Source organism: Lepisosteus platostomus, chromosome 13, assembly GCF_059453375.1.
Source record: "Lepisosteus platostomus isolate fLepPlt1 chromosome 13, fLepPlt1.hap1, whole genome shotgun sequence".
NCBI lineage: Eukaryota > Metazoa > Chordata > Actinopteri > Semionotiformes > Lepisosteidae > Lepisosteus > Lepisosteus platostomus.
The window spans coordinates 35208954-35223409 of record NC_142623.1 but is presented as its reverse complement, the minus strand read 5'-3'; the positions used below and the strand labels follow the sequence as shown (position 1 = coordinate 35223409).

The following is a 14456-nucleotide window of genomic DNA, read 5'->3' as shown; positions in this document are numbered from 1 at the left end:
AGCCCTGACAGGAGAAGCAGTACCAATTGGAAGAGTGGCATGTCTCTCACTGATCTCTCTACTAGCCTTCAGGTTCCCAGCAAGTCACAGGTGACACAGTGCTCTGTCACTCGTGTTCTACTACATGGGGAATCTACAGTATGTCCAGTCTATGACCAATCAATTGCTCCCAGTGGACACAGTCGAGAAACAGCATTGCTACTTTGACCACCTGTGAGAATAGATTATTCTGATGCTAGTACAAAAAGATTCTTTAATATTTTGTCAAATGTTTTGTACACTACAGTACCAGACATGATAGAGGTCTTTATCAATGCCACAAAGACAGAGTTAAAGAAAGGTGAACCACTAATTGTGAACTGCACAGTACGAGGAGTGGAGTTAGCTTACTTCACCTGGGACTACCCACGCAAAGCTGTAAGTAGAAAAAATGAAGAATCAACATTTTCTCTGTGACTGTGCCTGTTTGCAGATGTTTAGTGATATTCATCATTGTTTAATAAGAAACATTAGATAATAAGTCTGAAGACTGAATAATATGATTTCTTGTAGTTTTTCTCAAGGACTAAGCTTAAGTTCGGTTATCTAATATAGATTTAATAAAAGGTAATCAGAGGTTACACCATAGAAAGCACCTTGGACTAGTTTATTCTCTTTATTAACTACAGTAGCTACAATATGGTACAGCAATCTGCAAAATGATAAATATAACATAGCTTGGTTTTAATAAACACATGACATTATTCTATGCTTTACTGCTATGCTCTTCTTTATTAATTATTGCGATTTGTAATTAAAAAAAAGGATCTGAGATTGGAAATACACTAAGATGCAGGCTTTTTCTGCGACCAGACCACCCACATCTGTCTTCCATAAATAAGACAGAGGAAATGTAGAAAATCCCATAATGGCTTTTGATCTAGAGAAATTTCTGTTAATGGCAAGAATCAAATGACTCAGTTTATTTAAAATCTGACTTGAGATTAATCAGGCTTAATTCAGATTTGAGTCTTATCATAACAGACACTGGAAAGGAGAATTTACGTTACAGTAACTAGGCAATTGCTGTAGAACGCATCTAAACAAAAAAAGCCTACTGTGACTCACAGTCCTGATTCCCAGGTATTTTAGTTCTTTTCATAACCTTGCATCAAAAATACTGAACAACATAATCATTACCAAGTAATACTAGAAAAACCCAAAATCATCAGGAGCACACTATTTGGCTAGTGAAAGTTTGTCAAATATTTATTCTGCATTTTTACAACATTATTTTTCATCTCATATTCCTATTCTGTTGCTTATCCCAGTGGAGAATGTCTTCGTCACAGGGCTGAGTAGAAGCTTTCATTCTCTTTTTTATTTTGATGCTTCATAATGGATTATTTTATGGAGTTTAACAAAAGGTTAAGGAGAAAGTCAAACCCTAATTTCACCCACTTCCACCTGCTAAACCTAAAAATAAATGTAATGCTTGTTGTAGACTTTCCTGGCTCTTTCATCCATTCCTGGCTTGTCCTTACTTAGTGGGAAGTAGTCAGGGTTGTGACAACCTCATCATTGTTGTTCACCTACGCCAAGTGAAATACCCCAATAAAGCTCACTGTTGGAATTACACTTCACCTCTGCCTTAATTAGGGTTTGAAAGAACTATTCAATCAAACATTGGTGGGAATGAGTAAAATATTTCTGTAGAGCATAATTTCATGGAAATCTGTGTCTTGAAGCTGTTTTTGCTTTCCTCTTCTTAGGCGAATCAATTTATAGAACCAATAACCGACATAATTTCTGATCTGGGGATGGAAATGCGATCCATTCTGAACATATCGAATGCTACTCTTGAGGATTCAGGAAGGTACCATTGCAATGTCAATGAGAACGTAGGGGGGACAGAGAAAGATGATGAGATCATAATTACGGTTCACGGTGAGTTTTTGATATAATCCGAAAAAAAGCAGTACGATTATGCACCACTTAGACAAACCACTGTTTCAAATCTGACTTGTTTAACTGATTTGCTCAGGTGAGATTGTTTTTATTCTCCTTACATGGACTACAGTAGTTGTGGCCTGAAGACTCACACTGGCAACTTGAAAAATTGTAGTTAAGGGCTTGATTAATGAATGACTTCGTATCAGTTCAGTTTAGAAGTTGCAAATTACATTTGATAAATTTATAAGATGAATAAGTGCAGCACGGGAGTATCCATTAAATTATTACATCTGAAAAACAACCTGACCTTGTTAATAAATATGCAATAAGTCATTTTTAGAGGTCAGCTCCTAGTACATCACTACTACTCTATTTTTATTTCGATAACCTATTACAGGTTAAAAATAATTTATAGAGGTAATTTGCAGGTTCTGAGCTAATGCATCACTGACTAAATTAGTATCAATACATTTTTAAAAGTTGTAAATTGTAGCTAATTGTGTGTCTAACAATTCACTTTTCCACTCATCAAACCACTTCTTCCAATTCATGGTGCTCCAAAGTCTATCCAAGCAAGCAGTAGGTGCCAGGCAGGGTACACCCTGGACAGGACACAAACGCAGACATGCCCACGCTCACGCCATAGATGATTTTTCCCAGAAGCCAGTTAACCTACCAGTATGCCTTTGGGCTGGGGGAGAAAACCAGAGCACCTGAAGGAGACACACATGAACACAGGGAGATCTTACAAACTTTATGCAGATAGCACTCCAAGTCCAGAATTGAAATCAACGCTCAACATTGTATTACTGGGAGTAGAATTACTGGGAGACAGCAATATTAACACTGCGCCACTGTGCTACCAATACGCCACTCTTTTTAAAGGTAAAATATATACAGTATACAGTAGTTGAAGGATGTCCAGAAAATCTTTATTTAATCTAAAATATTTTATACATAAAACAATATAATCCAGCCTCTTCTTCTGTCTTTCAAACTCTTCCCAATGAACATCCGTAAGTACAAAAAAGCACAACTGGAAAAACAGAGAAAAACAGACATTGAGAGACAGAAAGATTGAACTTTTATGACCTATAAAAACAGCCAGCATTCAGGTTCCATTTAAAAAATGCCATAAATCACAGAGGAAAGTATGAAAATTCACCATAAACACTTTGCACCAGTACCGTATATCCATCTGTTTATTTATGCAAATATAAACTCGCTGTTTTATTTTGTGCTTTTAATTCAGTCCCTTTGGCTGCAGTCCCTGTCAGAAAAGGATGCATTATGAGGAAAACAGCAAGCTGTTTTAAAACTCTTTAAATGTTACATTTGTGACCCCAATGCCAAAATATCTCAAGTCAAATACAACCAAGCAAACACATTCTGTTTTGGCAACTGTATGGCTTTTAAGTGCCAGCAACACAAACTAGAAGTTCTGACTTGTCTGGACATTAGGTCCAGGATTAAATGAAAATCCTTGTATAATTTTAGCCCTTTTTTGGCACAAAGAAATGCTGTAAATTTACACAGTGAAAAGGTACACATTCTCACAGACTAGCTGTGTCTCACTGATGTGTAAATACATTTGTGCATTTCTTTCCACAGACCGGGGGTTTGTAAAGCTGAATTCCACCATCAGTAACAACCTATTTGGAAAACTACATGAAAGCATTGAGCTCACTGTGCAAATAGAAGCCTATCCCAAACCTCAAGTGAGGTGGTTGAAGGATAACATCAGCCTGACAGGAGACTTAGAAGAAGTATCTATCGACTTCAGAAAAATGGAAGAGACCAGGTACAAAGTACCTATAACTAATCAGCTCTTAATTACAGTATATACACAGTATAATATGTTCTAATTCCTATGTATTTTTGGGCTTATTTGGGCTTTAACATAGAGAACTAATGATGAATTCAGTGATGTTGCGTAATACACATTGATAAAGTAGTGACTGCCCCTCTTTGGAAAGTTTTTTTTTTCTTCTAAGAGTCATTTCACAAATGGGTGTGAGTTCTTTTTTAAAAATGATTCCTCGTGGACAGGAACCGGCCAGCGGGTCTTTAGGTTCTCAAAGGTGCCCCCAAAGTAATGGATATAATGGGCATTTTGACAAATATATCTGATTTAAAAATTAGAGCTGAAGTTAAATAAATACTGGAGGAGGGTTGCCAATTACTTCTGTAATTCTGCCCAGAATCAACCCAAGACAATTGCTTCCAAAAAAATCAGACAATGCACTGTCATCCAAAATACAAAAAGATTTCCCCAATATTGGAAGACACTTTATGCTGCTTTTTGTTCATTCTAATGAGTTTAAATTTACCACAATGTAATCTTTCTATTTTTTAAAGATATGAGACCACTTTAACTTTGGTACGTATTAGAACGGAGCAACGTGGACATTATACTGTTCACGTGTCTAATGAAGATGGTGCAGGGGAGCTAACCTTTGAACTCCATGTGAATGGTGAGAAGAGCTGAGAAGTAATATACAGAAATAACTAGTACACACAGACACTGTTTTCAATGAGTAGAGGTATTTCTTTCATGTTGCTAGTCCTCTCCAAAGCCTCTACATAAACATTGAAGTATTTTGCCTGGAAACGTAAAACACTTAGCAAACACTTTGAGCCAAAATCCTGTTTCACAGCTGTGTTGAAAATACATATTAAAATGATGTAGTAAATCACTTTGAAGTACTGACTTAATCATGTTGGTACTGCCTAAAATGAGGCCTGTGGACTTGGTTGATATTTTATGTAACACCATTTAACACAGAAAAATATATGTACTGAGTCCTGTCAGTATACAATATCTGTATTTCCTTTTTTTCTTCATTTTTTTGTCTCCGAATCTCTGAAAGTGTTATTTTTTCCACCGCAGTGACCCCTCATATTGTGGACCTCTCTGACTACATCCCAGTAGGAGGAGGACATGCAGTGGTCTGTAAGGCTGAAGGTGTGCCAACCCCAAGGATCCAATGGTACAGCTGCGACAACATCCACAAGTAAGCCAAAAGGATTCTCAGTGAAAAAGTCTTATTTCGGAAAAGAAACACCAGCACTCCAAACATTAAAATCCATATGACGTCCATTTTTCCTGAACTAAGGGTAGAGCAGTGGTTATCATTGCTGCCTCACAACACTGGTGACCTGGTATCAGTTCCTGGAGTGCTGTTCGCGTTGATTTCCTCCAGGTGCCCTAGTTTTCTCCCAAAGTCCAAAAACATATCTCTAAGTTGATTGGCCCTGTCTGTAAAATTGTAAGTCTGTTAAACTGGCCCTGTTGTGAGTGTTGGTACCAGTGTGCACCCTGCACACAGGTATAGAAACTGGAGAGATGGATTCCTCAGCTAAAGATCAATACAATGTCAAGTATTTCATTGACTGTCCATTTTACTGACAGACCGGAGAGAACAGAACTTATCTTCAGAGCATCTTCAATGTGGTTTATGCTTAAAATCTCAGTTACTGTACATGACAAAGCAAAAACACTAAATGTGTACAATTAAGACAATTGAATTACCTGGAATCAGCAGGTGTAAGAGCCATTACTGTCATGCTCCTTGTTCTTGAAACTCTGTTTTAAATTATTTTATTATTGTTTTATGATTTATTGTATTATAATTATTAATTATTTTGCATGCATGCACAAATAGAGCCTCTTAGTATAATTTTAGAATGTACTGTATGTGATTGAGCTGATTACTGTGATCTACAGTAATGTTATGTTAACATTGGGAGTCCCAATGTTAAAAATAACTTATCCCAAACTGTAAGTTATTCTTGAGATTCTTGTAATGATCCAATATAGGGGAAATGCAGGTTAATTTGTGAGCACATGAGCTGCACAGACTTGGTTTTTGTTTCTCTATCCAGATCCTGTAAAAAATGTCAAGTCTCGTGTCATAATCAAAGAAGACAGTTATTTGGTAGTTTCAAGTTATGGAATGACAAAATTGAACCTAATGATTTAATAATGCTATTTTCTCCTGGTAACAACCTTTATTATCAATATCAATTTGATGTGTTGCCATCGAACTTCAAATATTATCACAAATTTCAATACAGTACTTTGTTGTACACAACACATACTGTCTATGCATTGAATTGACATTGATTAAAATATCACATCAAACCTTTCCCATTGACAAACACACAGCCCCTTGTGGCTGCAAGCAGCTTGATATTCTCTGCTTGATATTAAAAATTATCACAGGTAAAACTCCTGTTGTCTTTTATTACACTGAGACACCTTTTTGCTTGGATAAATTTTGTTACAATATAAAGTCAATTCAAGAAAATATGTTAAGGAACATTAATTTTCTTATTTGTTGGTTGGTCTCTCCACCAGAGGGTAGTATTTTTACATTCTACATCTTAAAATGATTTGTAGGAATTCTATAAAAGTACGATAATACTACTGCTCCTGCCACTAGTAAAAATAAAAGCAAATCACTGCATATAAACTACAATCAATAATAGGATAATATGTAATTTAAATAATGATGACATTTATAAAAAGCAGGTTTTAAAATAGATGAACACTGGGTTGAACTGAGTGCTTTATACTGCTGTATTTGATATCTAATTATTAATTAACTGCCAGGTCTAATCTGATTCAAAATGATTTTTTGTCTTTATAAACAATTCATGGTTTATTATATTTTAAAGAGCTACTGTAGTTAATGCAAAAAGAGGTCATTGAATAATGTGACAAAACACATTTGACAAATCAACAATTTTAAATAGTCAAAAATCTTTCCATATAAAAAAAGGGTTCCATTTGGTACATACTGTATAATGAGAATTATTTTTTTCCTGTCCACTGCAATGTGTATCAATATGGCAAGATCCACTGATGTTTAAAAGGTTGCGCCATTCCAAGGTTTTGATCAAGAAGCAGCAATTTTCAGTTTAAAAAATGACTACATAGTGTAAATACGTCATAACATTTTTTTGAGAAATAACTCATCACAAGAGATTTGGAAAAGGAATATTTGTTTTCTATATTATCATAGGTCTTGCACCCGATGGTTGAAATCGTAGGTGCAATGGTTGTAAAACTCGTATTGTGTCTTTTGAATTTTCCCAGATGCACCAACAGAAGTGATCTGTGGACCCTTATCGCTACAGGCTCTGATAATGTCAGCATACAGACAAATGTGAGCTATAATGAAACCCGTGGTGTTTACCTGACCAAGAGCAGGATCGCCCTTCAGGACCTGCAGAAGATCATTTCTTTGCGCTGTGAGGCCAGGAGCGCAATGGGGCGGAAAACACGCGATGTCAAGCTGCTTTCTCATCTGCCTCATGGTGATTTTACTTTTGGCTTTCAGCATTGTCATTGAATTTTTTAAGAATAAAACCTGAGACTCCTCACCACTTGGTCTTTAAAGGTCCCATCACACTTTACGCAAGAGTAGGGGTGTTATCCCCAGCTGGTTAGAATGCCACTCTTGATTTGTACAATTTTGTTTCCCAAAAAGTTTAATTTGATTAGTGAAGCAGTTTTTGTTCTTCTTCACCTGTTCTGCTGTGCATTGGGACTACTGGTACATAATGATTGCTGCACATCACTGTAAAAGATCCACCTTGGTTGGTTGCCAAGTGTAGAGGAATCTGCACACCTCCGTTTAAGCCTGTATTAAGGCACCAATTTCATTGTATTTAAAACTGTTTTAACCCTCACTCAGTCCTTTAACTGTTCTCCTGTGCTAATCTTATTGTACCTTAGAACGATTGGCAGTAGAATGCCCTCAACGGGTCAAACTTTAGACCAGTCCGCTGTATAACTGTCTTCTTATTTACCTGTGGACTGACAACAGCCGAGGCTAGCGCTCTGTGAGAGCTTCCCGTCTCCATGCTCCCAGACAACTCACTCCTAACCTTGCAGCCTTTCACCTTCCCCGACTCCCCGTGAGACTGAGGATCTTTCACGCTCCCCCTACCGTGAGAACCCACTTCTCACTGCCCCCTTCACAATGAGGAACTATCTTCCCATGAGCCAACCACCAGAGTCTCCCCTCACACTCACACACACACCTGACAGTGGGGATCCAACTCCCCTAGGTCAACCAGGACTGTTGATTATTTAAACCCTTAAGTGGGTAGTGGGGTAGTGTGACTTCTCACTGTTAAGGCCTGCTCTCTTATAACCTCGTGTGTGTTTTTCTCTGTGTGTGGAGTGTCTCACCACCCCCCTCTAGTGCCTAAACCCCATATCTGGCACCTAGATCCAGCTACCCTGTTATAGTCACTCTAATGGGTACTGGTCTTCAGTTTTGAATTAAGTGGGTCTACTCCTAGTTATTATTATTCTACTGATAACCATATGTCTGGCATGATAGTTACACACAAGAAAAAGTACAATAAATACCACACTGAAATCATTCTTCAGAGTTTATTAACTTCCACTCTTTTTAAATGCAGTCTTGTGCAGTTAGCAATACACCATCATGTTATACAATTCTATAACAACATTTGTAAAGCATTATAATTACTGCTTCAAAATAATCTATACATATATGTGAGTGTTTATAACATTTATCAAAGCTAATGTTATATCTTAGGTCAAGAGCTATGATTAGGATTAAGTTCAGGGTTAAGTGTAGTATTATAGTTCGCAGAAATTATAGTTTGATAACTTATATCTGTTATGGTGTTTAGAAGAGTGATATTAAAGGGTTATGAATGGCATTATAACATAGACACTTAAAGTATTATGTAGGTCCTAGTGGTCTCTACGTTCAATGATCACTGATATCGCATGTGCTGATATACCACTTCATTAATAATTTTTTATTATCTTTTTCTTGCAGTGCTCTATTCCCAGGTGGCAGTTTTAGCTGCGGTCTTAGCTCTTGTGGTAATATTTATAATTTCCATCATTGTCCTGATAGCAGTGTGGAAAAAGGTGAGAACAACAAGCTAGGGCAACCTTTTTTGTCATGCTTTCCCTTTGGCACATATTTTGACCATCGTTAAAAGTTGTAAAGCAGCTGTTGCTTCTTTCCGCATTAGAAACCTCGCTATGAAATCCGTTGGAAGGTGATTGAGTCAGTCAGCTCGGATGGCCATGAATACATCTATGTAGACCCAATGCACCTCCCTTATGACTCAGCCTGGGAGGTACCAAGAGACAGCCTTGTCTTAGGTAAGAAAAGAAAAGTAGCCCATACAAACCCTGATAAAACATTCTTTTATAGTGCTGACAAGTGGGAGAAAGGGAAAGAGACATCTATATTGAATTCAGTCTAACCAGTTATACATGTTAAAATATAATCTTAGGGAAATCTTAAAAAATAAAAAATCGCTTACGTAAATAACGGACTTTTCCAAAATTTTAAAATGTACAGTATACATTTTATGAGTGAATACAAGGAAAACATAAGGGTTTTGTGCCCCAGAATTCTATGGACATTCAAGCATCCTTTTGACAGATTAATTTTCCTTGTTTAACCACTAAAACTATATTATATGAAATGCACAGAGAATACCACAGTATTAGAGATAAACATAATCTAATATACCGTTAGTATTCAATTTCTGTGGTACTAATATTTTCCAAAATAATAACATAGGCTCAGTAGTACCCATAGAACCTGTAGAACAATTATTTACAATCTTTTTTTTTTATTTTGACAAACGTATTGTAAAAGAAAAGTGTTTTTGAACTATAATAACACTTGTTATGATTTCTGTTTTATTCATAATAGTTTCCATAATGATCTGCTAGTGTTTTGTGGAGAGACTTTACTTTTATGTAAATAGAAATAAATGAGAGAATTCTAGAAAGTTCCTTCATCCCCCAACATTGAAACTGAGCAGTTTGAGTTGTACGTGAAAAAAGTTTGTGAACTGTTTTAAAGGCTTTTAATGTCTACATACATAACAAATTGAAATGTATACATCTTTTCTTCTTTGTTGAAGTATTTTTCAGTTAAAATTTCTCTCCTGAGTAGATTTTCTCCTGTTGAGTGCAAACCTTCTATGTTTCAGGGCGTACATTGGGTTCTGGAGCATTTGGCAGGGTTGTAGAAGGAACAGCCTATGGCCTTGGTCATTCCCAATCCACCACTAAAGTGGCAGTGAAAATGCTGAAATGTACGTGACTGATGAGTAAATGTTTCCTGTCTGTATGTATGTTTCTTGTTTTAATTAAGCTAAACACAAAGTACATTTTATTAGCCCAAATATTATTAAAAAGAATCATCTGACTCTGAACTACAGTATAGAGCTCTTATGGAGCTCTATATGTACGAAATACAAAGTGAAGCAAAAGCTGTAAATCTAAAATTCTAAAACTCTTTTTCTTCTTTAAAAAGACACACATTAGCTCTCTGAAATATAAATAAATATGTTTACTTTGATATGTACTTAATCAAATCAACAGTAGATTTTTTTAACTTGTTTTTAAGTAGTATGTATGGCATTTTGTAAACCTGTATATGCTACAATTATTTTCATTTTTAACTCTACAGCAACAGCAAGGAGAAGTGAGACTCAGGCGTTGATGTCGGAGCTGAAAATAATGAGTCATTTAGGCCCTCATCTCAATATTGTGAATCTGCTAGGAGCCTGCACAAAAAGAGGTATGAGTCCTGCTTTAAACAAAATACTTACAAAACCAAAAACAATACTTATGTGCTACTACTGTTATTACATCTGACGGCAAAGAATATCTTGTATTTTCAGTAAAAACAAAATCTATAATTAAATCTACAAAAATCTCCCTAAATACAGAAATTGCAGATGTACTTGTCCTGCCCTTTTCTCCTGGTGTACTTGACAGTAATCCAGCATTACAGACAATGCTGTAGACGTCTGTTGGCTTTTAATACTACAACTGATATGCATTTACAATAACTAATCTTTCAAAACTTAAAAAAAAAATGTGTTCTGGTTGGTATAAATACTTTTGCTAAAATTGTATGTTTCAATTCCTAGACTTTCTTTCAGAAGAATCAAGGTTAGGACAAAAATCTGCCCTGCAAAACACTTTCTTGTCAAGCCTTACGATGAACATGATTACATTTTTTTTTAACTGAGGCACGTTTAATGTGCAGAAAATGAAGCTGAATATTCCACAATGATTCACATGAGGTGTTTTACTGTGATTCACAAAAACTGTATGGCCTCTGGATACAATAGTAACAGATTTTATTCTCCTTCCAGGTCCTATCTATCTAATTACAGAGTATTGCCGCTATGGAGACCTGGTAGACTACCTCCACAGAAATAAACACACCTTCCTGCAGTACTATGCAGATAAAACTAGGAGAGATGCTGAGATGTGTAGAAATAGCACAATCGAGAGTCAAGGAAAAAGGTAGGGATGCAGTCATTTTCAATTTAATGAACCATTTGCCTTTAACTATAAAAGCTGAATTTTGTTTTTATTTTGTTGTTACCCTTTTATAGCAACGCAAAGTTTTGGACACATTCCAGAAAGAAGCTTAGATAACAATACACAGTCTAATAAGCATGATTAGATTCTCCAGGATTGCAATGGGATTTTGTGGAGCTGCTGTCACTTACGCAACACTTTTGTCACTTATTACACACCCTGCACACGCAGGTATTCCAGAGAATAAAAATGTCACGCTGTTGTGTCCAACGGGATCAGGATGGCAGGGTAACCTAACTGAATGGAAAATTAAATGTTTTTAACAGCTAATGCTATCAAAATAGCCTACAGGAAGAGACTACAGAAAAAGATAATTAACACCTTTACCTGCCTTTTCAGCTACGTAACATTAACCAGTGAGAGTGATGGAGGATATATGGACATGAGCAAGGATGACTCTACAGAGTATGTACCTATGCAGGAACTGACAGACAACATCAAATATGCAGATATTGAACCATCTGTGTATGAAACACCTTACCAGCAAGACAATTACCAGACACAAGGTACATCCTATAGACATAAGTGTTTGTTGTTCTGTTTAGAACATAGTTGTTTTTTTTTCCTTTTAAAACAAAAATAATAAAAGAACATTATACATCTAGACTTATGTAAATATATTGGGATTTACAGAGTTCATTGGAATTCTGCCATTCCCTAATGTAGAATTCGGTGCAAAAATGATTCTGAAATTAAACGTAGTATTCTGGATTCAGCTGGTAAATTGATTTAATAATAAAACATTTGAGATGTTCTGAACAAATTGAATAACCACTATGCAGTCAATAACTTAAAGGTACTGTATTCAACATGCTCTAAAGCATTATTTTTGTTAGACATAAACTCACCACCCTTTGTAATAAAGAAAAAATGTTGTGTTTTTGTTGAAAAAGTAAAAATATATTTGCTTGTATTGAGAGAATTTGTGTAACTGTACTGTTATTTCCAACTATGTTACAATGGCTTGGATATTGAACACAGATGAAAGAGGAGCAGCTTAGGAAAAGCATTTTAAAACACTTAAAAACACATCTAAACTTTCACTGTACATTGATGCTCAAATGCTGTGTAATATTTAAAATCTATGTAAAAAATGAAAGCCTTTTTGTATGTTATCTCGGGTGTCCATCATGCAAGAGGACAGATTGCAGAGAGGGGTTGTATGACCTAAACACAACATTTGTGCAATACAGCTGCCTTGATTGATTATGCTTTTTGTGTGCTACTCAAGGTCAAGAGAGGATTGACAGTGCCCCAGTGATCAATGAGTCACCTATTCTGAGCTATACAGACCTGGTGGGGTTCAGTTATCAGGTGGCTAAAGGAATGGACTTCCTTGCATCTAAAAATGTAGGTGTGAACACAAAGCACTGAAACCACTGAACCTGACAGTTTTCTTTAATTATTTTTCTCATCATTTGGTCAGTCATTTTCCAGACTGCTGGTTTTCTCTAAATCGTCACAAATTTTCCTTGAAGCTTTTTAAAATTAAATTTGAATAAATAAATACCTGCATACAAGGAATAAACTAATAATTCTATCTTTTAGATTGAGATTAATTCAAGATATAATAAGCACTAAAATTATTTTAGTTAATTTTTTTCACAGCTACCCAAGGCTAGGTCAAAAAGATAGATTGTACGAATTATTTTTAATTGCATCCAGTTTTAAACTGAATCGACTGACGTGATCTTCTTTTTTATCTTCTATTAACAAAAAACAGTGTGTTCATCGCGACTTGGCAGCAAGGAACGTCTTGATTTGTGAGGGGAAACTGGTGAAAATCTGTGATTTTGGATTGGCACGAGACATTATGCACGACTCCAACTACATCTCTAAAGGCAGTGTGAGTGCATGTTGAACAGATCACCAGCACTTAGTAATAATTGTCTGTAGCTATTGCATGTCTAAGAGTTCCTACTGAATTAGAAACAAATGGAAGGAAAAGTTCAGTTCCAACAAACATTTTAAACAATCAGAATGTAACATTCATAAACAGACATGTACAATTATACAGAAAAGTATGATATAAAAAAATCATACTTTATTATATATAATATATATATACCATACTTTATTTATATACTTCACACACCTGAAGAAGGCTCCATGGCCGAAACATTGTTTTCTTTCTTCTCTTTCCAGCATGGAATAAACCCATTACTTGATATGAATAAATATCTACAAAACAAATACAGCATAAATACAAAAAACAATAAATTATCCATTTGGTGATAAGTTCAGATGTGACGTACTGTACTTGAGAAACCATTTAAGTATATGTTCCAATATAAAAACAAAACAAAGAAAGCACTTGTAATTGAAGTGTACAGATGTGGCTGATGGGCTGGCATTTGGCCATTATTGTACTCCGTCCATGTGAGTTTGAATCACATCATGTCAGATTCTGTTTGGCTAATAAGAGTATTTAAACACAGAGTTTGTATTGACTCTGAGGTTTTCGGAAAGCCATAATTTGTACTAAAGAAAACCATCCAAACCCTGGTCCAACATGACCACAATGTCTGCGGTCGAAGTAAACAAAGACAAAAAAAAACACTTAAAAGAATAAAAAGAACGAAATTCTTCTATTACTTTTCTGTAAAACAAAATGATACAGAACTTGTATGATAATTAAAATATAATTTTTACATGAAAACATTCTTGCTGTATTAGGATGATTGGTAATATTTTGTGATTCATGTATAGGACTTTGCAAAGCATTCACTGCCTTCAAATAATGCCCTATTTTATTTGAATTACAAATTGTGCAAATGTGCAAATTTTTAAAGTGAAAAAGTCAAATCTCAGTGATACCACCCACAACAATAACAGTTTCATGATCAGACCACTGTTTGGCACTTCTTATTCCAGAGTTGCAACAACAGAAATGAATGTGAAAGGTACATCAGAACACTTTCATAAGTGTAACTCCATTTTTAAACCCTAGACTTTCCTGCCTTTAAAATGGATGGCACCAGAGAGCATTTTTCACAATCTCTACACCACACTGAGCGACGTCTGGTCTTATGGAATATTACTGTGGGAAATCTTCACTCTGGGCAAGTACTCGCATGAATATTGGCTACGCATACAAATATATTTTCCA

At 35.7% G+C, this 14456-nt stretch overlaps 1 protein-coding gene across 5 annotated transcripts in view; it reads left to right on the top strand.

The window, feature by feature from the left end:
• pdgfrb (platelet-derived growth factor receptor, beta polypeptide) overlaps positions 1–14456 on the top strand; it is a 41672-nt gene that overhangs the window by 16931 nt on the left and 10285 nt on the right. For all 5 annotated transcript variants that reach the window (XM_088604358.1, XM_088604357.1, XM_088604356.1 and 2 more), the window contains 15 exons: positions 287–417; positions 1752–1926; positions 3544–3733; positions 4291–4406; positions 4823–4946; positions 7034–7254; positions 8760–8854; positions 8962–9094; positions 9940–10044; positions 10422–10532; positions 11116–11269; positions 11687–11853; positions 12579–12697; positions 13071–13193; positions 14298–14409. In XM_088604358.1, the coding sequence (XP_088460484.1) occupies positions 287–417; positions 1752–1926; positions 3544–3733; positions 4291–4406; positions 4823–4946; positions 7034–7254; positions 8760–8854; positions 8962–9094; positions 9940–10044; positions 10422–10532; positions 11116–11269; positions 11687–11853; positions 12579–12697; positions 13071–13193; positions 14298–14409 (2076 nt within the window). The remainder of the gene's footprint in view (positions 1–286; positions 418–1751; positions 1927–3543; positions 3734–4290; positions 4407–4822; positions 4947–7033; positions 7255–8759; positions 8855–8961; positions 9095–9939; positions 10045–10421; positions 10533–11115; positions 11270–11686; positions 11854–12578; positions 12698–13070; positions 13194–14297; positions 14410–14456) is intronic.